The 27,546-nt window shown below is 45.2% G+C and overlaps 1 protein-coding gene across 1 annotated transcript in view; it reads left to right on the top strand.

The window, feature by feature from the left end:
• The window catches only part of LOC137537715 (intestinal mucin-like protein), a 91,477-nt gene extending 74,681 nt beyond the window's left edge, over positions 1-16,796 (top strand). The window contains exons 7-9 of the mRNA XM_068259656.1: positions 9,135-9,180; positions 12,929-13,037; positions 16,538-16,796. Of these exons, the coding sequence (XP_068115757.1) occupies positions 9,135-9,180; positions 12,929-13,037; positions 16,538-16,706 (324 nt within the window). The 3' untranslated portion in view covers positions 16,707-16,796. The remainder of the gene's footprint in view (positions 1-9,134; positions 9,181-12,928; positions 13,038-16,537) is intronic.
• The last annotated feature ends 10,750 nt before the right edge of the window (positions 16,797-27,546 follow it).

Here is a 27,546-nt window from a genome sequence, read left to right as displayed (position 1 = left end):
TTTAACAGGTGGTCCTTTCATACATGGTTCATGTATTTTTTTTTCTTTTTAACAGACCTAGGGGTAAAAAAAAAAAGTTTTTATATCAAGCATGACTGGGTTCTTATTGCTCTAGAATATTTGCTCCTTTCCTGATGCTTTGCACTGAATATAGTTGCTTAACTTATTAACCTTTTGTAAACGTACTCCCAAGTCTTTCTTCCAATCTCATGTTCCTAGCTGTATCCTCCTAAGTCCACGTTGTACTATGTCTTTAATATGGCCAAGATGCATTTAAGGGGACCTGATTAGAGAGGAATACGGAGGGTGCCATCTTTATAATAGACCATGCCAGCTTCCTAACTTCAGTGCTGATGCTCTGCCTCTAATTCTTTCACTCACAGGCCCAGAATGAACATTCAGATCAGATGCTTTGACTCTGGTTGGACCCGACTGGCTGCATGTTAGTCGCAGGTGTGTGTGTAACAATTGGTGTCAGCAACAAAGATTTTTCTGATTATTGGTGATCTGCAGTATCACCAATAATGCAGATGCTATACCTGATTATGTGGTGATCTGCAGAATCACCAATAATACTGGTATAGCTAGACACAGGACACCCAATGTGGTATTGTGTTTGGTGCAACAGTAAACAGAGAGGTTATCTCCCGAGAAGCGGGAGATACAGATACTACTGCAGCCAAGGATTCCCTGGGGAGCAGGGAATCAGACTGCACTGCAGCCAGTGGATCTCTGAGGGGCAGAGTCCCACTGACTGTGCTGCCAGATGACTCCCTGAGGAGCAGGGATCACCGGCTGGACTGCTAGGATGATATGTAATGGAATGAGTGATACTGATAGACCTGCAGCCGAGGATTTCCTGAGGAGCAGGAAATCAGACTGTACTGCAGCCAGTGGATACCTGAGGAGCAGGGATCACTGACTGAAGTAATATGACAATGATTGGTCTGCAGCTAGTGATTCCCTGAGGAGCAGGGAATCAGACTGTACTGCAGCCAGTGGACCTTAGAGAGGTAGAGACCCACTGACTGTGTTGGCAGATGGTCTCCTGAGGAGCAGGTGACCACAGGCCTGAGCTTGCAGCTAGTAAACACCTGAAGAGCAAGTGTCACAGATAGTACAGTAAGGCTGATTACCCAAGGGCTAGGTGACAGCCAGAAAGGTCAGACAATCCAGGTCGGTAACACACTGACAGATAGAGGAGGAGGAAGACTGATTCGGTATCCAGGTACAGGCAATGTTGGCAACAGATAATCAGATGGGCGGAAGTACCGAATCAGCGAGCAGGAGAGTAGTCTGGAAAGCCAAAGATCATAACAGGTAACAGTAATATTAACAATCCTAGTCTTAGGTGTAAGGTCCTTGGTCTCAACACCTGGGAACTAGTCTAACGGATAAACAGTAGCAATGTAGCAATCTCCTGGTCTTGGTGTAAAGTCCTTGGTCTCAACACCTGGGAACTAGTCTAACACATAAACAGTAACAATGTAGCAATCTCCTAGTCTTAGGTGTGAGGTCCTTGGTCTCAACACCTGGGAACTAGTCTAACACATAAACAGTAATAAAGCAATAGTACTTTAAAGCTATCAACGGAATCTGACTCAGTGTGAATTCCCAGCTCCGGCTGGTTCTAACACACTGTGGGATCTGCCTCAGGTCTGAGCGCTCACACGTAAATGTTCGCAACAGCAGACAACTAGCAACTGAAAGGCAAGTCCTATATATACCAAAAGCGCTCCACAGTGCCGCCCCAGTCACTCAGCCAATCCAGAGCATAACTGGAGTCAGCTAATCTTCTGCTAGCATAAAGGACCCGTCGCCTGGCGCGCTCGCGCGTGTAGCTCTCACCCTGTGTGCACTAGAAGGACCAGGCGAACCAGCAGCATGTAGCCGCGCGGCAGAAGCCTCCGGCTGGAACGCGGAGATGGCCGCCCTGCCGCTTGCCCATGCGGCGGCATCTCCGCTATTCATTACAGTGTGATTTGTAAACCTGCTAAAGCCAAAAGCTCAGCATGACAGCCAGGCAACTGGCATTGTTTATAAGTGAATACAGATGGCCACTTCTGTATTCCCCTCAATCTCAAAGTGTCCAAAAACCCGGACAGTGACATAGCGGAGGGGGATCAATGTTGAAATATTCATCCCAAATATGTATTTTACACAAGTACTTTTATAATGGTTTTTAAAAGTGATGTCAGTGGCCCCATACATGTTAGAATCACCAAATTTGCAGAGCATGTAAAGGAGAAGAGTCAGAAACATTTTTTTTCAAAAACACCTTGTAGTTTGTGAGAAAATCCATTTTTAATTCTTCAAAGTAAAAATGTTTTTTAACCACTTAAAGAGAATCTGTATTGTTAAAATCGCACAAAAGTAAACATACCAGTGCGTTATGGGACATCTCCTATTCCCCTCTGTCACAATTTCGCTGCTCCTCGCCGCATTAAAAGTGGTTAAAAACAGTTTTAAAAAGTTTGTTTATAAACAAACAAAATGGCCACCAAAACAGGAAGTAGATTGATGTACAGTATGTCCACACATAGAAAATACATTCATACACAAGCAGGCTGTATACAGCCTTCCTTTTGAATCTCAAGAGATCATTTGTGTGTTTCTTTCCCCCTGCATCTCTCATGCACTGAAGTTTCAGGCTGCTCGTTTCTTCCTGCAAACAGCTTTGCCCTTGTCTGTAATTCTTCAGTATGTGAAAGTCCAGCCAGCTCAGAGGACGATTTATTCAGCTTGTAAAAGATGAGAGAAGAGAGAAGCTGCTCTAATCTAAATAATACACAGGCAGTGTGCATAGAGGGGCCTGAAGGGGGAGTTCATAGCAGAACCACAACACTGAAGAACTTGGCAGCCTTCCAGACACAGGCTGACAAGTCTGACAAGAGAGAGATAAGTTGATTTATTACAGAGATGGTGATAGTAGAACGTGCTGCAGTAAGCCAGAACACATTAGAATAGCTTTTGGAACTTGTAGGATGATAAAAAACAGGATGCAATTTTTGTTACGGAGTCTCTTTAAGCCTATTTGGACGGATATATCTAGGAGCAAGTTAGAGACAATCTGGTTTTGCAGTGGTTGCGTGCTCGTTCCCAGCGGGTGCAAGCTCAGTCCCAGAGGCTATTACAGGGGATCAGTTGAGGAAGGGGAACGCGTGTTCCCCTGAGCCAACCGATCCCCTTTGAATAAATCAACATGCCTCCAATCACGAGGCATGTTGATTCATAAAACCGAAAGTAAAAAATAATGTTTATTAATGTTTTACCTATTTAAGTGTTGTATGCCAGCCAGTAGCCCACTTGACAAAGGTGCAGAGCGCCGAAACGCGTAATAAGTGAGGCTACTGGCACACGCTCTTACCCGACGGAGCCACATGCAGTCCATATGACATCTGGGACAACCAATTGTTGTTGGCCACACAGGAGGAACAGGCTGCCCCGAAAGGACACCATGAGGGTTTTACCCTTAGAAGCTCATTGTACTATACTGCCTAGTAAGTGTTTTTAATGTTGCATTTTTAAAGGAATATTATTGTCAGAATCCGCTCTGCTGGCCTTGATTCCCTGGACAGTTTTGTTTCCTATGCAGGTTGCATAGTTCAGTCCAGGGAAAAGAGGCCTTTCTGTCAGTTTGCATGGCTGACTGATTTGCATCTACTTATCTTGCAAGCTGCTTGTCTGCTTCCTTTGAAGGTTTCCAGTATAAGTGTCACTTCCTCCCAGAATTCCTTGCTTGACATGGTTTCTGTCTGGTGAGATTAACCTTGGAGCCTCAGCCTCTTTTATATCTTGTTGCGAATATTCTAGTGTAGTTAATTATTGAGGAGTGCACTCCTTCTAGTGCAGTCAGGTTGTGTATTATTTGTACTGTTTATTCCTGTTTTGTCTCGTCCTGTCCTTGCGATTGTACTGTCACCTGCGGTGGCTGACAGTGAATCGTTCGGTCTGCTCCTAGATCGCATTTGCCCTAGCTCTAGAGGTGGTGGATCTCGCTTGTCTGTATCTTGGAGTTTAACCTTAGCTGCCGTTGCTATTGGTTACTCCTTCAGTCTGTTTTGTCTGGAACGAACGCTTGCTGTTGTCTGGTGTTGGACAAGCAATTAGCAAGCGTTCGCGTTATTTGTTTGTCTTTGTTCTCCGTGTTCATTTGTTAGTCAGGGTTGGTGCGTTTTGTCACTGTTGCGCATAACGTGCGGTGACCGCGTTTAGCTAGTTCATTTGTTATTTTCCTTGGCGTTCAGATTGTGGTTATTTGCTGTGTCTTCCTTACTCAGTTCATGCTCTGTCTTTGCTCAGTCTTGTGTTGCTGATAGCAATCGCCTCTCTTGCGATTAGCTTTCTCACTCTGGTCTGCTCTGATGTGATATGTCTACCGTCGCAGGGTGGTGACTAGATTGGTAGACATTCATATTGTCTGTCTCTGTTTTTTCTTCTGAGTTGTTACTTTGTTGCCCAGTCTTGCTTAATCGTGCAATTTCAATCTGGCATCTGTGGCTGTACAAAGGACTTGTTCCTCTGTACTCCACAGCTCCATCTGCTGGTTGGAATTCTCCTCTACAAATCTATACTGGGTACTTTGCTTCTTTGATTGTGGCGATTTCCTTCTGCTTCAGCGCACGCGGTGTGCACTGACTGGAAATCGCCGGCAGTTCATTACAATTATTTATTTAATTCATTTATTTATTGTATTTATAAAACACCACCATATTACGCAGAATATGAAGGTTAATGCACTATGGAGTGCTTCTCCATCTTTTTTTTTTTCTACAGTAACCTTTACACCCCTCAGCCGGGTTAGAGGAGCGACTCAAATAGTGCAAATTGCCATATATCCACTGGTCCTGTGTTAATTAGCGCAATATTGCACATCAATTTTCCCACAAAATAAATGACAGTTTAACAAAAAAATACATAAATAATTACCTTAGGAACTTTTTTAATATGTATGTTGTGACGGTATATTACTGTTATTTTTTGCCTATATGGGGTTGTAATTAGTGATAAATATTGGCACCATACATTGTACTAGGGAAATATTTTAAACGTTGCAATAACTGGGACAAATGGACAAATAAAATGTGTACGTTTTATGCACAGTAGAATGTTTTATTTTAAAACTATAATGGCCAAAAATTGATAATGATTTTTTTTTCTATTTGTTTTCTTATTATCCCCATTAAAATGCATTTAGAATAAAATAATTAATAGCAAAATGTACCTCCCAAAGAAAGCCTAATTGGTGGCAAAAAATAAATAAATAAACAAATAAATAAATATTGATCATTTCGTTGTGATAAGTAGTGATAAAATTATTGGTGAATGAATGGGAGAAGCGCTAACAGGGGGAAATTGCTTCAGTCCTTAACGTGAAACCACCTGCAGGCTGAATTGGTTAAAGTCTGCAAAATAACATTCTGCAGAAGAGTTCAGAATGCCATTGCTCTGGGGTTTACTATACTTAGTGTAGCACAGCGCTGTCCAACTGGCGGCCCGCGGGCCACATCCGGCCCGCCAGGCCTCCTGTTGCGGCCCGCTCCTCTCCCCGTGATGCAGGCATGGCGTGCGCTATGGGCGCCATGCCTGCTCCCTCTTGTGTGGCCTCTCCTGTGTCCCCGCTGCCGCTGCCTCACAGCTCAGACCTCACAGATTGCTGCGACTGAGGCAAACAGAGTGCGCATATTACCCGCACGGAGTACATCACATGCAGAAGTGAAATCAGTCACTTCCGCATGTGACGTTCTGCCGCGCGGGTGTTATGCGCGCACTCTGCTTGCTTCAGTCGCCGCGATCTGTGAGGTCTGAGCTGTGAGGCAGCGCTAACCCAGCGGGGACAGAGGAGAAGGCATTGGCGGGCAGCACTGCAATGAGGTAACGCGGACACCTGTCACTCTCTAACTGGGGGGGGGGGCACCTGTCACTATCTATCTTGGGGGGCACCTGTCACTCTCTAACTGGGGGCACCTGTCACTCTCTAACTGGGGGGCACCTGTCACTCTCTAACTGGGGGGCACCTGTCACTCTCTAACTGGGGGGCACCTGTTACTATCTAACTTGGGGGGCACCTGTCTCTCTCTAACTTGGGGGGCACCTGTCACTATCTAACTTGGGGGGCACCTGTCACTCTCTAACTGGGGGGCACCTGTCACTATCTAACTTGGGGGGCACCTGTCACTATCTAACTGGGGGGGCACCTGTCACTATCTAACTGGGGGGACACCTGCCACTCTCTAACTGGGGGGCACCTGTCACTATCTAACTGGGGGGCACCTGTCACTCTAACTGGGGGGCACCTGTCACTATCTAAGTTGGGGGGCACCTGTCACTATCTAACTGGGGGGCACCAGTCACTATCTAACTTGGGGGCACCTGTGACTATCTAACTGGGGGGGACACCTGTCACTATCTAACTGGGGGGGACACCTGTCACTATCTAACTGAGGGGACACCTGTCACTATCTAACTGGGGGGGGGGCACCTGTCACTATCTAACTGGGGGGACACCTGTCACTATCTAACTGGGGGGACACCTGTCACTATCTAACTGGGGGGGCACTTGTCACTATCTAACTGGGGGGGCACCTATCACTACCTCATCCGGCCACACCACAGCATCACTGCCAGCCCGGCCACAGCAGCACCGCAAGGCCTTTCAGCCCACACATCATCACCAATCTGGCCAAAAACACTATTGCCAGGCCAGCCAGGCACAGCAGCCAGTAGAGGAGAATACAGAAGCCAGGTGAGAGGTGTCTACCATATTAAAGGGGCATTCTGCCCATTTATGTGAAATGCTCTCTATTTATGTGCCTCATGACTGCTGGATTTGTCGTGTTGGGGGCCTCATGATTGCTGAATTTGTCTTGTTGGGGGCCTCATGATTTGTTGGGGGCATCACAATTGCTGAATTTGTCTTGTTGGGGGCCTCAAGATTGCTGATTTTGTCTTGTTGGGAGCCTCATGATTTGTTGGGGGCCTCATGATTGCTGAATTTGTCTTGTTGGGGGCCTCATGATTGCTGAATGTGCCTTGTTGGGGGCCTCATGATTGCTGAATTTGTCTTGTTGGGGGCCTCATGATTGCTGAATTTGTCTTGTTGGGGGTCACATGATTGCGAACTGCGAGACTATGGAAAAGCTGAATCATCATCATGAGACAATAGCATTAAACCTTTTTTAGTTTTTTAAAACGGAAAATAAAACTGGGAGGTTCTAAAAAAAAATTTCAGGAGTAGGATGGATGAAATCGTTTATGTTCAGAGTTTATTTTCAACTTGGATTTTCCATAATGTTCATGTATGAGTTAAAACGTTTGTATGTAGTTTAAATTGCTGTTGCCACTTTGCGGTAGATAAGTGACTTTTGGGTTGCAGTTTGGGCACTCAGCCTCCAAAAGGCTCGCCACCACTGTCCTAATCTAATGTCCCACATTGCTAAGTTCATGTAAATTTGTCTCCACTCGTGGCCACACCCATTTTTGGCCATTCTGGTCCATGGCCACACCCATTTTTCGGCGCGGCTACTCACAACGGAACCCCCATGGTTTTTGGCGCGCCGTGTGCGCCACGCAACTTCACCAAAATCTTAAATTGCATTTTGTGGAAAGTGCTGCCAATCTAATTGTCCTTTAATTGCATTTTTTTTCCTGAGGGGGGGGGGGGGGGGGGGGTGTTGCGGCTTTAGCAAGAACCTTCGGCCCTCTACCATGGGGTCTGAAAAAAAAAGTGGCCCTCCATGCCCGTGAAGTTGGACAGCACTGGTGTAGCAAGTCCAGGGCTGGAAATGTGAGCAACATGTGCAGCGCTGTTTGTCAGTTGTAAGAGGAGGAATTGATGTGAGCAGCGTTTTACATTGTTCGGGTTTCGACAGGATATAGCTCTGAATCATTTCCGAGGATACTGTCGAGGGACTAAGAAAAGGTAAGAACTTATGGTTAATTACAGGACCACCCTCGCGCGTAGGGTATGCAACTCCCCCTCCTCCTCCTAGGAATTCAGCCTTTCCCAGATTGTGGAGCCCGGACCGTGTGGGGCTCCACAGATTGGGCTATATGAGTATACATGGTCCATTGTATGGCTTAGAGGATGGGGAAACCTCATTAAGATCCAGAGGCTTCCCCTCCTGAGGTAAGTATCTCCCAGGGAGGTTATTTTTATTACAGATCCTCTTTAAGAAAGTATAAATTCATTGATAAACTGTTGCATAAAGCACGTCTACAGGATGCAGTACACTATTACCAAACCTTCCCATCCTTTCCCCACTGCTAAATCTCTGCTCCCTGCTAGTCAATCACACCACCCCGCTTGCTTGTTGTCCTACTGTACCCCAGCCCTGGAAGGTTGCAGAGTCCGTTCCTCTCCTGTTTGCTGAGCACAGAAGTATGGCCATTGATTAGTTTCATCCCCAGCCTTGAAGAGACTCTGAACTCTGCCAAAAATGAGGTTTTTACTTTAAAAACCTCATTAACATTATTGTTAACATTATTGTGAAAACACCCTCAATCACCCCAAACTCTCGGGGGTACATTGCGGGCTCCTTCCGCATAGAGGCAGAGCAGCTGTGCCTCTATGCGCATCAATCAGTGTGGATCGCCGCCTCTCCCCCTCCCCTCACAGTCTTCCTTCACTGAGAGGGAGGCGGAGAGGCGGAGATACGCGCTGATTGACGCGCATAGAGGCGGCAGCAAAATCCACGACCAAGAAAGTCATGGATTTTGCCAGCCGAGTAAGGAGTGAGTTAAGGGTGATTGAGGGTGTTTTCAGCCACGGTTCTGCAGTGTTTTAAGAGGGGCAATAATGTTAATGAGGTTTTTAAAGTAAAAACCTCATTTTTGGGAGACTTCAGAGTCTCTTTAAGTGGAACAGAGATTTTATGTGTCCAAACAACTGTTCCTTGCAAAAGAAGATGACTAATTCATTCCAAGAAAGGCATTACATGGTTAGCTGAACTGGACAACTAAAATCTCTTGTCTTTGGCTCACTATATAAAAACAAATTCATAGAAAATGAATGTGGGTGCACTGTAACAAACTAGTCACAATAGTGAGACTGAAAACTGAAAGAAAACATCTTTAATGCTTTTATATTTTAATGCTTTTATATTTCTTACAAAATGAACACTTCTTCTTCACAGGGACAATTGGAAACTACACCTGATGGCTGCTGCACCATTTGCAAAGGTAATATTTATATTAAGCACGCTGTCCACAACAGTCTATGGGCCCGTTCTCACTGGAGGACACAGAAATGCACAAATATGTTTGCAGCAGTGCAATCTCACATCTCACTGAAATATATAGCAATAATGGGAATGTCACACATCGTTTGACACTGTGCAGTGCATTTTCCTATGCTGAACCACACTAAGGGCTGAATGCAATAGTCTTACACACTATGAGTAGAGGGTAATGCATTGCATGTCATACAGGGGTCTGTCCTGGGAAAAGCGGTGAGTGGACTCGCCCGAAAATCCCCTGCGGTGCGCCAAAAATGGGTGTGGTCAAGCATATTGTAGGCATGGACATGGGTGGGGCCAAATATACATGACCTTAAAGAGTAACTGTCAGGCTGCAGAAGCTAATTTAAACCTCTATTCTCCTGTGTTAAACAGTTTAGAAGGAAGCCAAAAAGGCATTAGTGAAGATAAAAATCTCTCTTACCTTTGATGTGTGCTTATCAGCAAAGCTGTTAGACCCAAGCAGGACGCAAGCCGCATACTATACTGCAGAGCATTCTGGGGCCCTCCCCTCGGCTGCTAATGAGACGTTACAGCAGCTTGTAATCAGTCCAGCGCGTAGCACTGATAAATCTCCGGGCAGAGTACACTGCAGGAGTCAGCTATTGTTCCTAGCCACATGGCTAATTAATATTCACTGCACACTGTGTTATTCAGTACGAGCTTTTCTGTGATCAGGAAGCAGGCAGGACATGACGACACAATTGGCTTCATAATAGACAGAAAAACATGGAACCTGCCATGAGCAGTCAGGAGCATCAATCTCTGCATATACTATATAAAAATTCTGTGAAGTACAAACGTGGACAGTGAAATGCATATGTAATGTAAGTACAGCCAATCTTTAGCTACTGATATATGTGTTTATTTTCTCTGAGACCTTATACCTAACAGCTCCTCTTTAACTGTGTTGTAAAAGGTCTGCCGGGGAAGTTTGAGCTCTGCCGTAGTGTATCCCCCAAAATTAGATGTAATCTGACAGCATTTCACCAAAAAGACACGTAATCTGGCAGAAGTTTCTCCAAAATACAGATAATATGGCAGTGGTTCTCCCAAAATAGACAATCTGGCAGCAGCAGTTCCCCCAACATGCACACAATGTCGAAGCAGTTCCCCAAAATACGTGACACCTGGCAGCGGATCACCCAAAATACACGTAACACCCAAAATACATGTAATCTGGCAGCTGTGGTCCCCCAAACATACACAATCTGACAGCAGTTCCCCAAAATACACGTAATCTGGCAGCAGCCGTTCCCCTAACATACACATAATCTTGCAACTGTTCCCCAAAATACACTTAATCTGTTAACAGCGGTTCCTCGAAAATACAGATAATCTGACAGCAGTTCCCCCAAAATAGGTACCCCCAGCATAGGTAGCCAGGTCTCTAGGTGTCCCCAGTATAAGTAGCTATGAGTATAGTTGTCCCTAGAATAGGTAGCCAGGTGTATAATGTCCCCAGAAAAGGTGGCCAGGTGTATAGATGTGCTCAGTATATGTAGCTAGGTGTATTAGTGTCCCCAGTAAATGTAGCCAGGTCTATAGTAGGGATGGTCGGAAATGCCAATTTCCGATTCCGCGGTAAATCCGCATTCCGCCATTGCCAATTACCGATTCCGCTTTCCACTACCAATTTCTGCATTCCAATGCGGAATTTCCGCCGGAAATCGTGGAAATTCCGCCCGATTTTAACATCGATTTTCTCAAAAACTATAAGGTCTTTTTGAAAAGTTTTTTTTTTTTGCATCTTGTTCACAAGATTCGGTTTTAATAAACCCCGAGATTTTGGCGTTTCTAGGACTTACGGGGGCTTTGCTATTAACCACTAAAGTCGGCGGATTTTTACTGTAATGTAAAATGCAGAAAATAGGCAGATGCAGATTTTCTGCATTTTACAATACAGTAAAAATCCGCCGACTTTAGCGGTTAATAGCAAAGCCCCCGTAAGTCCTAGAAACACCACATTTTCAGGGTTTATTAAACTGAATCTTTTGAACAAGATGCAAAAAAAGTTTTCAAAAAGACCTTATAGTTTTTGAGAAAATCGATGTTAAAGTCGGCAGAAATTTCTGCGATTTCCGGCGGAAATCCACCTACCGCACTTTCATTACCGTTTTCCGCATTCTGATGTGGAAATGCAATTTCCGATCGGAATTTCGGAAATTTCATTTCCGCGGAATCCGAATGATCATCCCTAGTCTATAGGTGCCCCCAATATAGCCAGGTCTATAGGTGCCCCCAGAATAGGTAGCCAGATGTCCCCACAAGGAGGGGAGGCAGCGCAGAGAAGAGGGATTGGTGGGCACAGCGGGGAATGTCTCCTCCCCCCTCAGGGCTTCCCCCTTCCTCCCTCTCCCCCTCCAGAACCAAAGTTTGCAGGGTGCTGGCAGCGGCAGGACTTACCTCCTTCCAAGCGCTGAGTAAGTAGCGATGTCCGGTTTATTTGAGACGGTTCTTTCCTGTGAGTTGCGTGATCCAGCTTATCACACTGAACCGAATCAGTTCAGTGGATGCGACAAGAACTGCAGCAGCACACTGTGTTCAGCTGCAGTTCCTGTCTCATCCACTGAACTGATTCGGTTCAGTGTGATGAGCCAGATCACTCAACTCAAAGGAAAGAACCGGCTCAAATGAACCGGACATTACTACTTACCCAGCGCTTGGAACGAGATGGAAGTAAGTTCCGACTCCCGCCTGCGGCCAGCCCCCCGCACATTTTAGTTCTTGGGGGAGAGAGTGAGGGAGGGGGGGGGGCGTCCCCCCTTCCCTGCTGTGCCCACCGATCCCTCTTCTCTGCGCTCTCTCCCTCCACACATGCTAGGGTGGACGTCTTCTGAAAATAGCAGGTGGACGTCGTCCACCCGCGTCCACGCCCCACTCGACCCCTGATGTCATATATTGCATTCTGCTCTACTCATTGTATGAGAAGACTGCACGGAATTCTGCCCAAAGTGGACCTAAACCCAGGACTTCTACTCTGCTCTAACAGATAAGCAACGGTATAATATGCTTTACAGATAAACATTTCTTTGCTACTGTTTACAGAACTCCTCAGAGATGCTGCAGTGTAGTTACTTCCTAGTTTGCTGGAAATATATGCAGGGTCGAGGTGTACCATTGATCACAAGAAGTATAGATTTGATACTTACCCGGGGCTTCCTGCAGCCCCATAAGCACATGTGAGTCCCACGCCATCCTGCTGCGGTCTGCCTTTCATCCGCGATCAGCCCCCTCATCAGCTCAGTCGCGTCCAGTCTGGGTCTTCTGTATATAAAATCAAATATTTACTTCATGTGATCTCTGGTTTCCTTTAACCTCCTGTGTTAACATATGGCCTGTCTGAAGGCACACCCTGGCACAGATCAGACAGAGCTCACAGATTCAATTATAGTGATTTATTATGCAGTTTTTTGTACACAACCCCACATATTCTACAAACACTTTCTGCCAGCGGCAGTGTGTAGATGTCATACACCAGGAAATCTGTCTCTATTCTCTGCAGCTCTACCACCTTCCCCATGCCTATTGCTGCAAACCCTCCACTACTGCCCTTCTCTGTGCAAAATCTTACCACACAATGCTGCTGTATAACTAGCACATGTGTATCTAAAATACTTTAGAAAAAAAAAGCTTACAGCTCTGCTTTTATGTTGTAGTTAATAATAAAGAATTTCATTTCAAAATTTCAGCTCCAAAATCCTGTTTGGTGCAATCAAAATTTACTGTAATTTCACAGAACGGCTGCAGTGCTAATATCTCCATTTCATATTGTGATGGATTTTGTCCAAGTTTAAGCAAGTAAGTAAAATATAGATATTCTATGTAAAATTCCACAAAGGATAGTGTGTATATAATCGAATCTCTACTTAACATATTTTTTTTAAAAAAGACCGGACTGTCCATAAAATTTGTCAGTCTGTGTACTTTATTTTCCAAAATTTAAGACACTCTGGAAAAATCAGGGAAAAAAAATAATAATAAAAAATAAATAAATACATATATATGGTGTGTGTATATATATATATATATATATATATATAACACATATTACAGTGGCTTGCAAAAGTATTCGGCCCCCTTGAAGTTTTCCACATTTTGTCACATTACTGCCACAAACATGAGTCAATTTTATTGGAATTTCACATGAAAGACCAATACAAAGTGCTGTACATGTGAGAAGTGGAATGAAAATCATACATGATTCCAAACATTTTTTACAAATAAATAACTGCAAAGTGGGGTGCAGTCAGTTGCCTATAGACATTGCCTGATGAGTGCTAATGACTAAATAGAGTGCGCCTGTGTGTAATCTAATGTCAGTACAAATACAGCTGCTGTGTGACAGCCTCAGAGGTTGTCTAAGAGAACATTGGGAGCAACAATACCATAAAGTCCAAAGAACACACCAGATAGGTCAGGGATAAGGTTATTGAGAAATTTAAAAGCAAGCTTGGGCTACAAAACGATTTCCACAGACTTGAACATCCCACGGAGCACTGTTCAAGCGATCATTCAGAAATGGAAGGAGTATGGCACAACTGTAAACCTACCAAGACAAGGCCATCCACCTAAACTCACAGGCCAAACAAGGAGAGCGCTGATCAGAAGAGATCTACAGCTCAGGTGGGGGAATCTGTCCATAGGACAACTATTAGTCGTGCACTGCACAAAGTTGGCCTTTATGGAAGAGTGTCAAGAAGAAAGCCATTGTTAACAGAAAAGCATAAGAAGTCCCATTTGTAGTTTGCCATAAGCCATGTGGGGGACACAGCAAACATGTGGAAGAAGGTGCTCTGGTCGGATGAGACCAAAATTGAACTTTTTGGCAAAAATGCAAAACGCTATGTGTGGCGGAAAACTAACATTGCACATCATTCTGAACACACCATCCCCACTGTCAAATATGGTGGTGACAGCATCATGCTCTGGGGGTGCTTCTCTTCAGCAGGGACAGGGAAGCTGGTCAGAGTTGATGGGAAGATGGATGGAGCCAAATACAGGGCAATCTTGGAAGAAAACCTCTTGGAGTCTGCAAAAGACTTGAGACTGGGGTGGAGGTTCACTTTCCAGCAGTACAACAACCCTAAACATAAAGCCAGGGCAACAATGGAATGGTTTAAAACAAAACATATCAATGTGTTAGAATGGCCCATCCAAAGTCCATTATGCACACACCACTTTGCAGTTATTGATTTGTAAAAAATGTTTGGAATCCTGTATGATTTTCGTTTTACTTCTCACGTGTACACCACTTTGTATTGGTCTATCATTGTGGAATTCCAATAAAATTGATTCATGTTTGTGGCAGTAATATGACAAAATGTGGAAAGCTTAAAGGGGGCCGAATACTTTTGCAAGCCACTGTATACAGGATCTTCTCAAAAAATTGAGTGTCTTGTAGAGCGTCTCTCCTAACCATTGTCCTCCTGCGGCGTACATATTGTTTGGCCGCTAGTGAGTTGGACCCAGGTTTAGCCGAATGATGGCTCTCCCTGCTCTCGCTAATCTCCCAAGCAGCTTTAAATAATTTTCCACCTCTGAGTTGTAAAAACTCAGAGGGAGATGTAATTCGGGCTCTGGCAAGTGCCGGATCCCCAAATTACTCTTGCACGGGGCGCACATCATAGCACTAGTGCTATGACTGCATCCAGTTTCAGCGCTGATCGATGTGCGCCGAAGTAACCTGCTTCGCTCTTGTGTCCCCGTGTGTCCTTCTGTGTCCCTTTCTGTCCACCATGTGTCTCTTCTGTACCCCTGTGTCCTCCTTTGCTCCCCCTGTGTTTCCTCTTCTGTCCTCCTGTGTGTCCCACTGTGTTTTCCTTTGCTCCCCCTGTGTGTCCCCTTCTGTCCTCCTGTGTGTCCCACTATGTCCTCCTTTGCTCCCCCTGTGTGTCTCCTGCTGTCCCCCTGTGTGTCCCACTTTGTCTCCATGTGTGTCTCCTCCTGCCCCTCTGTGTTTCCTCCTGCCCTCCCTGTGTCCCCTCCTGCCCCTCTGTGTTCCCTTCTGCCTCCCCTTGTCTCCTTCTGTACCGCTCCTGTCCCTCTGTGTCCCCTCCTGGCCCCCCATGTCTCCTCCTGTTTCCTCTGTGTCCTCTTCTGGTCCCCCCATGTCTCCTCCTGTTCCCCCTCCTGCCCCATGTGTCTTCTCCTGCCCCCCCCCCCCTCATGTTTCTTCCACTCCCCTGTGTTTAATATAGTTAACTCAAAAAGGAAACAGAGGCTGGCACCACCAGAAGCGGAAGCCTTTACTAGGGTGGGCTGCACGGGAGATGAGAGGGCTGCACTGGCCACTGGAATCACTTGTCAGAGAGAGTTCTTTTGGCTGCTCATACACCCACGGACGATTTCCAATCGATTTCAGCATGAAATCTTTCAGGAATCGGCCTTGTGACACCATATGTGCTGCCTCGCCACCTCTGTCGCTGTCCTCCCAAATGTCAATGGTTTTTACTCATGGTCATCATCTTCCTCATCCTCCTCCTTTTCCAACTCATAATGATGACTACTGTCCCTTTTTACTTCTGATGCAGGCTGTGAATGAACCATTCCATCAGGACTAATTTAAGCGGCACAGGTGCCCCTGGGGCCCATGAGCCCGCTGCTATTAACAAACTGTCCCCCCCAACTGGGTAGTCTACTTCCAACTGCTCCATGGGGACCCTTCTTGATGTGTGGCTGCATTGAAATACGGTAGCTTACCTGATCCAGTGCGCTGCTTTGCCTGTGCTCTGTCTTCCGCCCTGCTGCCCTCATCTCCATGCAGCTCATGTTATGCATAATTAACTTGTGCCGGGTCATGGAGAAGAGGCTGGTGAGTTATTACAATGTAGCCACTCATTGTGCAGGGGCCCTGGGGACTCAGTAGCAGTCGGAAGAGATTGCCTAAGTGGTCTGGCGCACAGAGGGATGCTAGGGCAATTACCTCATTTGCCTTAATGATAGTGCTGGCCCAGCCATTCATTTTGGAGATAGCAGTAACTGAATATCTCCAAAATGAAACGAGCCCTTATTTGGTGTGCAGAACAATGCAAAGCCAAGGGGTCTATCAAAAATGTATTTTTTACATACCAGGTTGACTTCTATCCTATAGTGAATCTGTCTGCCTGCATAGGGATCTGATATTTTAAAAATGTTCCTGTAATTAATAACACCATTGCAAAACCTAATTTAGTAGAATTTACATAAAGGTGAGCAGATTGAATGTCCTGTTAAGTCATCGGTAGTCAGTTTCCTGAGTGGTAAGATAAAAACTCTCTCTGCATTTCTGCGTATCTGATATCATTATTGTTTACATGCAGGTTTTCAAGTACCTCAATGAAAATGGAAAGAACATGTGAATGCTGTATTGAAACTGCAAGTTCACAGATCGAGATTGAATTGACCTGCCCAGGTGGTCAGAGCAACCTTAAAATATTTATCACTTCTGCAAAAAGCTGTGCCTGCACCGATGTGAAATGCGTCCCCTAAAATTTGCCGACAACAGATGTCACCTGACTCACACAGAAGATGGGCTCCTTAATTACAGATTCAGAATAAATGCATTCAGACCAAACAAAATATTTAACATTTTAGTGATATTTAAGATTTTTTTGTCAGGTTTGACATTTTTTTCTTCTCTTAATTAGCTTCTCAGCTCGAATGAACTAGATTTACTGAATGATTTCTCATATCTCTATATAATATATCTGTGTAATCAATGGCAAATATATTTCAATTGACTGTGGCATCTGTGTTTTCATAAATGGGCACAGATAACTGTGTGCACAAAAAAATCTCTATTAGCAATGAGCCAGTCAGTCATTTCTGACAATGTAAGCGGAAGGAAAGATTGCATGAAACTAAAGTGCTTTTGGTATCTCCCTTCCTGAAACACACCATTCTAAATGTGAATAGGAACCACCTACTAAAGATCTGCTTTATGTAGTTAAATTCATAGCCATAACAGCATTCGTTTATTTACTGACACCTGTTTATCGACATCAATGAGATTCATGCTCTATTTCATAATATTTCACAGTAAATGGCTCATAGGGTGTGGACTGAAAGTACATATAGACAGGCACTATGGCCATTATCCACCCAGACCACTAAGCGAACAAGCATCCTGTTGGACAGGAAGCGGCCGTAGTGCGGCTGTAGTGCCGGTCTGTCTGCATTTTTTAGCTCCCACCCATCTGTCATCCACTTGGTGATATAAGTGTGTGGGCTCTGCACTCTGTTATGACCTTCACAACTGCAATAAATTGGATTTGCTTGGACAGTGCTCAGATCTTTTTTTGCTGGTTTGTCAACATGTTGATCTTCTCAGACTTTGCCATGAGCACATCCAGACTGCAGTAATGGTTCAACAGCTTGGGAGGGTGAGTGCAGTCTTGTTGCATGACTACCTTTCCCGGAATGGAGTGCCATGGTTTTTCATTATCTCTGCATTATATACACCCGCATAGCAATTGCAGCTCGGAGTCATAGCCTCCCTCATTCAGGCAGTGGTGTAGCTAAGGATCTTTGGGCCCCAGTGCAAGTTTTATATTGCCCCCCCCCCCCCCCCCCCAATAACATTCTGTACAGATAAATTCATATGGCATAACAAAACCTGCCAAGGACATCTGCAGTATTAAAGGTGCAAGCAATGGATGAGGAAAAGATTGTTCATAATTACCACTATTAAAAGCATCTATAGAAGTGGTCATTACCAACACAGGACCAATAAATAGCTAATACTGCCATTGAGGGGGGAGCCCCTCAGTGCCCCACTGGCCCAAGGGCTCCCAGTGCAGTTCGCCCGCGAACGGTTCCAGGCATTTGGGTGTTTCGCGTTCGCCAGCGAAGGCGAACTTTTGCGGAAGTTCGGTTCGCCCCCATAATGCTCCATTGGGGTCAACTTTGACCCTCTACATCACAGTCAGCAGGCACATTGTCACCAATCAGACTACACTCACTCCTGGAGCCCCACTCCCCCTTATAAAAGGCAAGGTTCTCCGGCCGTTTTACTCACTTGTCTGCCTACAGTAATCAGTGAAGGGATAGCTGCTGACAGACTCTGCTAAGGAAAGCTTAGTTAGGCTCTTGTAGGCTTGTTAGCTTGCTCCTGGCTGATTGTTATTCCTTATGTAGCACTCCACAACAGCTCCCGTCTCCCTCCTCCTCCGGAGGAGGATCTCGTCTTCCAGAGATTTGTAGGATGTCAAAAGCACGCTCACATACATTGGCCAGGAATCGAACCCCGGTCAACTGCTTGGAGGGCAGCTATGCTCACCACTATACTACCAACACTACAGGCTGAAGCCAGCCTAGCTGGCCTGGAACCATTCCTGCTAACTTAAAGAGAATCTGTAACGTTAAAACGTCCCCTGGGGGGTACTCACCTCGGATGGGGGAAGCCTCAGGATCCTAATGAGGCTTCCCACGCCGTCTGCCGTCCCTCGGGGGTCTCGCTGTAGCCCTCCGTACAGCGGTGACGTAATATTTACCTTTGCAGGCTCCTGCGCAGGCGCTCTGGCTGCTTTCGCTCCGAAGGAGGCGGAAATACCCGATCTCAGTCGGGTCCGCTCTACTGCGCAGGCGCAAGTCTCCGGCGCCTGCGCAGTAGAGCGGACCCGACTGAGATCGGGTATTTCCGCCTCCTTCGGAGCGAAAGCAGCCACAGCGCCCCCGCTGGAGCCTGCAAAGGTAAATATTGAATTGAACAGTCGGCACAGTCGCCGGCTGTTCGGAGGGCTGCAGCGAGACCTCCGTGGGACAGAGGACGGCGTGGGAAGCCTCATTAGGATCCTGAGGCTTCCCCTACCCGAGGTGGGTACCCCCCAGGGGATCTTTTTGTCGTTACAGAGTCTCTTTAAAGCTTACTTGTGTCTTACAACACATTGGCTTAAGACTTTACCAAATCCAATGCACCAATATGGGGAAGCGTCTCTGTTTGCTGTTATTTTTTTTGGTTTTTTTAAGTGTGGTGTCACAGTTCACTCCTCTCTTCAACTACAAGAAAGACCCAGGAGTAGTCTTAGCTACCGTAATATCTATGTTATGGCAGGGCCCTTATTACACTTTCTCTTACAGGGCTATGGAAACCATTTTGCCCATGCGATAAAGCGAGGTGCAAATATGAAATAATGCCTAGCAGAGGATGGTTTCGATCCATCAACCTCTGGGTTATGGGTCCAGCACACTTCCGCTGCGCCACTCTGCAGTCTGCTTACATTCGTATACAATCTTTAACCACTTAACATCTCAGTCGTTTTCAGCTTATGCATCCGAGCAATGTTCACCTCCCATTCATTAGCCTATAACTTTATCACTACTTATCACAATGAACTGATCTATATCTTGTTTTTTCCGCCACCAATTTGGCTTTCTTTGGGGGGTACATTTTGCTAAGAGCCACTTTACTGTAAATGCATTTTAACAGGAAGAATAAGAAAAAAAATGAAAAAATTCATTATTTGTCAGTTTTCGGCCATTATAGTTTTAAAATAATACATGCCTCCATAATTAAAACCCACGTATTGTTATTGCCCATTTGTCACGGTTATTTCACCATTTAAATTATGTCCCTATCACAATGTATCGCGACAATATTTTATTTGGAAATAAAAGAGCATTTTTTCCGTTCTGCATACATCACTATTTACAAGCTTATAAAAAAAAATTGAGAGAAATATTTCATCTTTACATAGTTATTTAACCTCCCTGGCGGTCTATTTATTTTGCCAGGGAGGCTGAAATGGGTTTTTTTTTAAATTAAAAAAAAAATATTTCATGCAGCCAACTGAAAGTTGGCTGCATGAAAGCCCACTAGAGGGCACTCCGGAAGCGTACTTTCGATCGCCTCCGGCAATCGAAAGTAACAAGATAGGCCGCAATGAGCGGCCTATCTTGTTTCGCTTTCCTCGTCGCCATGGCGACGAGCGGAGTGACGTCATGGACGTCAGTCGACGTCCTGACGTCAGAGCCGCCCGATCCAGCCCCTAGCGCCGGCCGGAACTGTTTGTTCCGGCTGCGCTGGGCTCGGGCGGCTGGGGGGACCCTCTTTCGCCGCTGCACGCGGCGGATCGCCGCGGAGCGGCGGCGATCGGGCAGCACACGTGGCTGGCAAAGTGCCGGCTGCGTGTGCTGATTTTTTCAGAAAGCAAATCGGCCCAGCAGGGCCTGAGCGGCGACCTCCGGCGGCATACCCCGAGCTCAGCTCGGGATTACCGCCAAGGAGGTTAAAAAGTTTAGACCCTTAGGTAAATATTTGTGTTTTTTTTTTTTTTAATAGTAATGTTTTTTGTTTTTTTTTATTAAACATTTTATGTGGGCATTTTTGGGAGGGTGGGATATAAAAGTGTTTTATTTGGGGAAATATTGGTGTATTGTAATGTTTTTGGGTATTTACTTGTAGTTTTACTTTTTGGCCACAAGATGGCAATCTCGATTTTTTTTACATGACGTCACTCTAAGCGTACAATGTACGCTTAGAGGGACACAGCTTCAGAAAGAGCGGAGCTTCCGAGAGAAGCTGTCGCTTTTTCAGCGGGGGAGAGGAATCAATGATCGGGCTCCATAGCCTGATACATTGATTCCGTGGCTACCGACTCCGCGGCCGGGAGTGCGCGTGCACGCGCGCAATCGGCCGCGGGAGCGCGCCTGTCCTCCTTGACGTTTTTATACGTCAAGGAGGACAAAGTGGTTAAGTTTAAGAAGGGTACATTAGTTGAAATAGTTACATTGATGGAGGTTGATGGATCGAAACCATCCTCTGCTAGGCATGATTTCATATTTGCACCTAGCTTTATCGCATGGGCAAAATGGTTTCCATAGCCCTGTAAGAGAAAGTGTAATAAGGGCCCTGCCGTAACATAGATATTACGGTAGCTAAGGCTACTCCTGGGCCTTTCTTGTAGTTGAAGAGATGAGTGAACTGTGACACCACACTTAAAAAAAATAAAATAAAAAAACAGCAAACAGAGAAGCTTCACCATATTGGAGCATTGGGTTTGGTAAAGTCTTAAGCCAATGTGTTGTAAGACACAAGTAAGCTTTAGGTTAGCAGGAATGGTTGCATGGCCACCTAGCTTTTCATCCTTCCCAAGCCAGCTAGGCTGGCTTCAGCCTGTAGTGTTGGTAGTATAGTGGTGAGCACAGCTGCCCACCAAGCAGTTGACCTGGGTTTGATTCCTGGCCAATGTATGTGAGCGTGCTTTTGACATCCTACAAATCCCTGGACAAGACAAGATCCTACTCCTCCGGAGGGGGAGGAAGGATTACACTCCCTGATTGATGTATACACATGCACTAGTGTAGGCCTGCAATTTAGCATTGAATGTGATTTCTGCCCCACTGCTTTGTGTGAAAACTAACATTTTTTTCCCGGGACTTTTGACATCTATCCCAGTCAACCATGTCTCCCTCCAGGTGTTAGATGCATTGAAACGTATTTTCCATCACTTTTCTGGCCAGCATAATTTTTTCAAATGTTTCAAGTTCGCCTCCCCATTGAAGTCTATGGTGGTTCGCGAACGTTCGCAAGTTCGCAAACATTTGCGGAGTTGCTCGCGAACCCAAAATTGGAGGTTCAGCCATCTCTATTCAGGAATAACAATATCAGGGTACTCAACAATAAAGATAAAGCCATGTGAGTATTGAACTGTTGTCCAAACAGAACACAGTGAAATAAACCTGAAACACATATAGCTTTTTTAATTGCAATGGATCTTAACCGCTTCAGACCGCGCTGATTGAAACCTACGCCCTATTTGGAACCCATTATTCCAGCCAGGGTGTAGATTTCAATCATCCCTGCCGCTCGCTACCACCAATTGTGCCGCTCTCTCGCTGCTGCAGCCCCCAATCACATTGGCTCACATTGATGACAAGGTCAGGAGCCATTGAAATTGGCTCCTGACCAGTTCAGCAAGCTCTGCTATCATAGGGACGGCAGAGTAAAGCTATGGCGACAGGTGAACTGCAGTAGCCGTGGGTCAATGCAGCGTGACTTCGCCAAGCACGTTTTTTTTTTCCAAACCAGCAGTCTCTGTTCCTTATGGGGCCAGAGACTGCTGGTAAGGAAGGGGTAAGTTGGTTTAGCAGATATTTTTATACAAATGCTTGAGGGGCTTGAGACAAGTAGCATAGGTGTTATAAGCAGGTGTTAGAACAGGCACAAAAGGGGAGGAAGAACACAAACTTTGTGGTGTAATCCATACATTATTTTTTAATCTCAGTCCCCACCGTTCTTCTTCCTGTCACTCTCTCCATCTTCACTTCACTCAATCTCTTCCACCCCCCTTCCATTCTCTCCGGCCTTCTCTCTTTATCTTATTCACTACATTCACATCAAACCTCGCTTTACCTCTCTTCATACCTTCTTACTCTTTACCCACTACAGTTTTTTACCACCACATTTTATGTTTAAGTCAGGCCCAGATTTATCTCACAGGAGCCTATAGGCACAGATGTCCTGGCACACGAGACTTCTTGACACACTGTCCTCCTTGAACCTACAAACCCCCACCGAACTGGCCCAGCTGTCACTTCTCCCTTACTTCATTTGCCCATCACAGGTAGCTACAGGTGCCCCTTAGTATTAGGTACTAATACTAAGGGGCACCTCACGGTTTAGGGCCCCTAAAATGCCAGGGCAGTATAGGAACCCCACAAGTGACCCCATTTTAGAAAGAAGACACCCCAAGGTATTCTGTTAGGTGTATGATGAGTTCATAGAAGATTTTATTTTTTGTCACAAGTTAGCGGAAATTGATATGTATTGTTTTTTTTTTCACAAAGTGTCATTTTCCGCCAACTTGTGACAAAAAAAAAATCTTCTATGAACTCACCATACTCCTAACAGAATACCTTGGGGTGTCTTCTTTCTAAAATGGGGTCACTTGTGGGGTTCCTATACTGCCCTGGCATTTTAGGGGCCCTAAACCGTGAGGAGTAGTCTAGAAAACAAATGCCTCAAAATGACCTGTGAATAGGACGTTGGGCCCCTTAGCGCACCTAGGCTGCAAAAAAGTGTCACATGTGGTATCGCCGTACTCAGAAGAAGTAGTATAATGTGTTTTGGGGTGTATTTTTATACATACCCATGCTGGGTGGGAGAAATCTCTCTGTAAATGGACAATTGTGTGTAAAAAAATCAAATAATTGTCATTTACAGAGATATTTCTCCCACCCAGCATCTGTATGTGTAAAAATACACCCCAAAACACATTATACTACTTCTCCTGAGTACGGCGATACCACATGTGTGGCACTTTTTTGCACCCTAACTGCGCTAAGGGGCCCAAAGTCCAATGAGTACCTTTAGGATTTCACAGGTCATTTTGCGACATTTGGTTTCAAGACTACTCCACACGGTTTAGAGCCCCTAAAATGCCAGGGCAGTATAGGAACCCCACAAATGACCCCATTTTAGAAAGAAGACACCCCAAGGTATTCCGTTAGGAGTATGGTGAGTTCATAGAAGATTTTATTTTTTGTCACAAGTTAGCGGAAAATGACACTTTGTGAAAAAAAACAATTAAAATCAATTTCCGCTAACTTGTGACAAAAAAATAAAATCTTCTATGAACTCACCATACTCCTAACGGAATACCTTGGGGTGTCTTCTTTCTAAAATGGGGTAATTTGTGGGGTTCCTATACTGTCCTGGCATTTTAGGGGCCCTAAACCGTGAGGAGTAGTCTTGAAACCAAATTTCTCAAAATGACCTGTGAAATCCTAAAGGTACTCATAGGACTTTGGGCCCCTTAGCGCAGTTAGGGTGCAAAAAAGTGCCACACATGTGGTATCGCTGTACTCAGGAGAAGTAGTATAATGTGTTTTGGGGTGTATTTTTCCACATACCCATGCTGAGTGGGAGAAATATCTCTATAAATCGACAATTGTGTGTAAAAAAAATTAAAAAATTGTCATTTACGGAGATATTTCTCCCACCCAGCATGGGTATGTGTAAAAATACACCCCAAAACACATTATACTACTTCTCCTGAGTACGGCAATACCACATGTGTGGCACTTTTTTGCAGCCTAACTGCGCTAAGGGGCCCAAAGTCCAATGAGCATCTTTAGGCTTTACAGGGGTGCTTACAATTAGGCACCCCCAAAATGCCAGGACAGTGAACACACCCCACAAATTACCCCATTTTGGAAAGTAGACACTTCAAGGTATTCAGAGAGGAGCATAGTGAGTCCGTGGCAGATTTCATTTTTTTTTTTTGTCGCAAGTTAGAAGAAATGGAAACTTTTTTTTTTTTTGTCACAAAGTGTCATTTTCCGCTAACTTGTAACAAAAAATAAAATCTTCTATGAACTCACCATGCCTCTCACTGAATACTTTGGGATGTCTTCTTTCCAAAATGGGGTCATTTGGGGGGTATTTGTACTATCCTGGAATTTTAGCCCCTCATGAAACCTGACAGGTGCGCAGAAAAGTCAGAGATGCTTGAAAATGGGAAAATTCACTTTTGGCACCATAGTTTGTAAACGCTATAACTTTTACCCAATCCAATAAATATACACTGAATGTTTTTTTTTTTTATCAAAGACATGTAGCAGAATAACTTTCGCGCTCAAATGTATAGGACATTTTACTTTATTTGAAAAATGTCAGCACAGAAAGTTAAAAAAGTCATTTTTTTGACAAAATTCATGTCTTTTTTGATGAATATAATAAAAAGTAAAACTCGCAGCAGCAATCAAATAGCACCAAAAGAAAGCTGTATTAGTGACAAGAAAAGGAGGTAAAATTCATTTAGGTGGTAGGTTGTATGAGCGAGCAATAAACCGTGAAAGCTGCAGTGGTCTGAATGGAGAAAAAGGCTCTGGTCCTTAAGGGGCGAAAAGACTGTGGTCCTCAAGTGGTTAAATAGGAGCTATCTGACACAGAGAAGTAGACCAAAAGCACCTCAAAAGCTAGACATCATGCCAACATCCATAGAAATTCAGGAACAAATGAGAACAAAAGTACTGTAATTGAGATCTATCAGTCTGGTAAAGGTTATAATGCCATTTCTAAAGCTTTGGGACTCCAGCGAACCACAGTGAGAGCCATTATCCACAAACAGCAAAAACATGGAACAGTGATGAACCTTCCCAGGAGTGGCCGGCCGGCCGACCAAAATTACCCCAAGAGCGCAGAGAAAACTCATCCGAGAGGCCACAAAAGACCCCAGGACACCATCTAAAGAACTGCAGGCCTCACTTGCCTCAATTAAAGAGTAACTGTTAGCCCCCAAATTGAAATTTAAAACACTATTGCAATGTTTTATTTATTATATAAGTGAGCCAAAAAGCCAATGTACAAGTTAAAAATCAATCTAATTTTGTTACTATCTAACCTTTTCCCCCAGCTCCGGACGCAAGCCGCATATCAGATACTGTAGCATGCAGAGCATGCCTATGTCTGGCCGACCCCACTCTCCCCCCCAGGACCAGGTGCCAATATATTCTCCCCACCGCAGCTGACCGCTCTGACACGGAGAGAGAGCGGCAGCACTTCCAGAGCAGCACCGCAGAGCAGCCGCCGCCGAGTCACATGTGAGAGAATCACATGTGAGAGAGATGCACGGCGCTGGCTGCTCTGCGGTGCTGCTCTGGAAGTGCTGCCGCTCTCTCCGTGTCAGAGCGGTCAGCTGCGGTGGGGAGAATATATTGGCACCTGGTCCTGGGGGGGAGAGGGGGGTCGGCCAGACATAGGCATGCTCTGCATGCTACAGTATCTGATATGCGGCTTGCATCCGGAGCTGGGGGAAAAGGTTAGATAGTAACAAAATTAGATTGATTTTTAACTTGTACATTGGCTTTTTGGCTCACTTATATAATAAATAAAACATTGCAATAGTGTTTTAAATTTCAATTTGGGGGCTAACAGTTACTCTTTAAGGTCAGTGTTCCCGACTCCACCATAAGAAAGAGACTGGGCAAAACCGGCCTGCATGGCAGATATCCAAGGCGCAAACCACTTTTAAGCAAAAATAACATTAAGGCTCGTCTCAATTTTGCTAAAAAAACATCTCAATGATTGCCAAGACTTTTGGGAAAATACCTTGTGGACCGACAAGACAAAAGTTCAACTTTTTGTCCCGTTACATCTGGCGTAGAAGTAACACAGCATTTCAGCAAAAGAACATCCTACCAACAGTAAAATATGGTGGTGGTAGTGTGATAGTTTGGGGTTGTTTTGCTGCTTCAGGACCTGGAAGGCTTGCTGTGATAGATGGAACCATGAATTCTACTGTCTACCAAAAAATCCTGAAGGAGAATGTCCGGCCATCTGTTCGTCAACTCAAGCTGAAGCGATCTTGGGTGCTGCAGCAGGACAATGACCCAAAACACACCAGCAAATCCACCTCTGAGTGGCTGAAGAAAAACAAAATGAAGACTTTGGTGTGGCCTAGTCAAAATCCTGACCTGAATCCTATTGAAATGTTGTGGCATGACCTTAAAAAGGCGGTTCATGCTAGAAAACCCTCAAATAAAGCTGAATTACAACAATTCTGCAAAGATGAGTGCGCCAAAATTCCTCCAGAGCGCTGTAAAAGACTCATTGCAAGTTATCGCAAACGCTTGATTGCAGTTTTTGCTGCTAAGGGTGGCCCAACCAGTTATTAGGTTCAGGGGGCAATTTCTTTTTCACACAGGGCCATGTAGGTTTTGAGTTTTTTTTTCCTCTGCTGCGTCGCCGTCACGTGCCACATCTCCGCCTTCAATGCCGGTCACTGTGCTTCCACTCATAAGGTAGCACAGTGGGCGGCATTGAAGACCCAGAAGTGGCACGTGACGGCAACGCAGCGTTCCAACGGCTGGAACGCGGAAGTGAGGTGAGTTATTCTCCTCCTAGCCCGGCCGGCCTGCCTGTTTGCCGCATTTTGGAGATAGAGAGAGCTGAAGGAGTGGATCCAGGTGAGGGGGGGGGGGGGGGGATATGTTTGCCACATTTTGGAGGTAGAAAGCGCTGAAGGAAGGGACCCAGGTGAGGGGGGGGGGGATATTTTGCCGCTGCTCCTCCTTATAGCGCTACTTTACCTCCTGTTCTGCCTACCACGGGGGTCGTGGCGACACACCCTGGCTGTCAATCACCCGGTGTGCCACGCCCCCCTGCGCCTAATGGTAGGAATGCCACTGACTGCAACTACTACAGCAGATTGAAGAGGCTGCAAGTAAAAGTGAGGTTATAGTTATGGGTGATTTCAACTATCCAGACATCTAATTGGGGTATTGAGGCTACTCATTTGGTAAAAGTGGCAGATTTCTGGCAACACTACAGGACTGTTACTTGACTCAAATTGTAACTGAACCAACTACAGAGGATGAGCTACTTGGC

The sequence above is a fragment of the Hyperolius riggenbachi genome, chromosome 11 (genome assembly GCF_040937935.1).
Source record: "Hyperolius riggenbachi isolate aHypRig1 chromosome 11, aHypRig1.pri, whole genome shotgun sequence".
Taxonomy (NCBI): domain Eukaryota; kingdom Metazoa; phylum Chordata; class Amphibia; order Anura; family Hyperoliidae; genus Hyperolius; species Hyperolius riggenbachi.
This window is presented reverse-complemented; position numbering and strand designations above follow the sequence as displayed.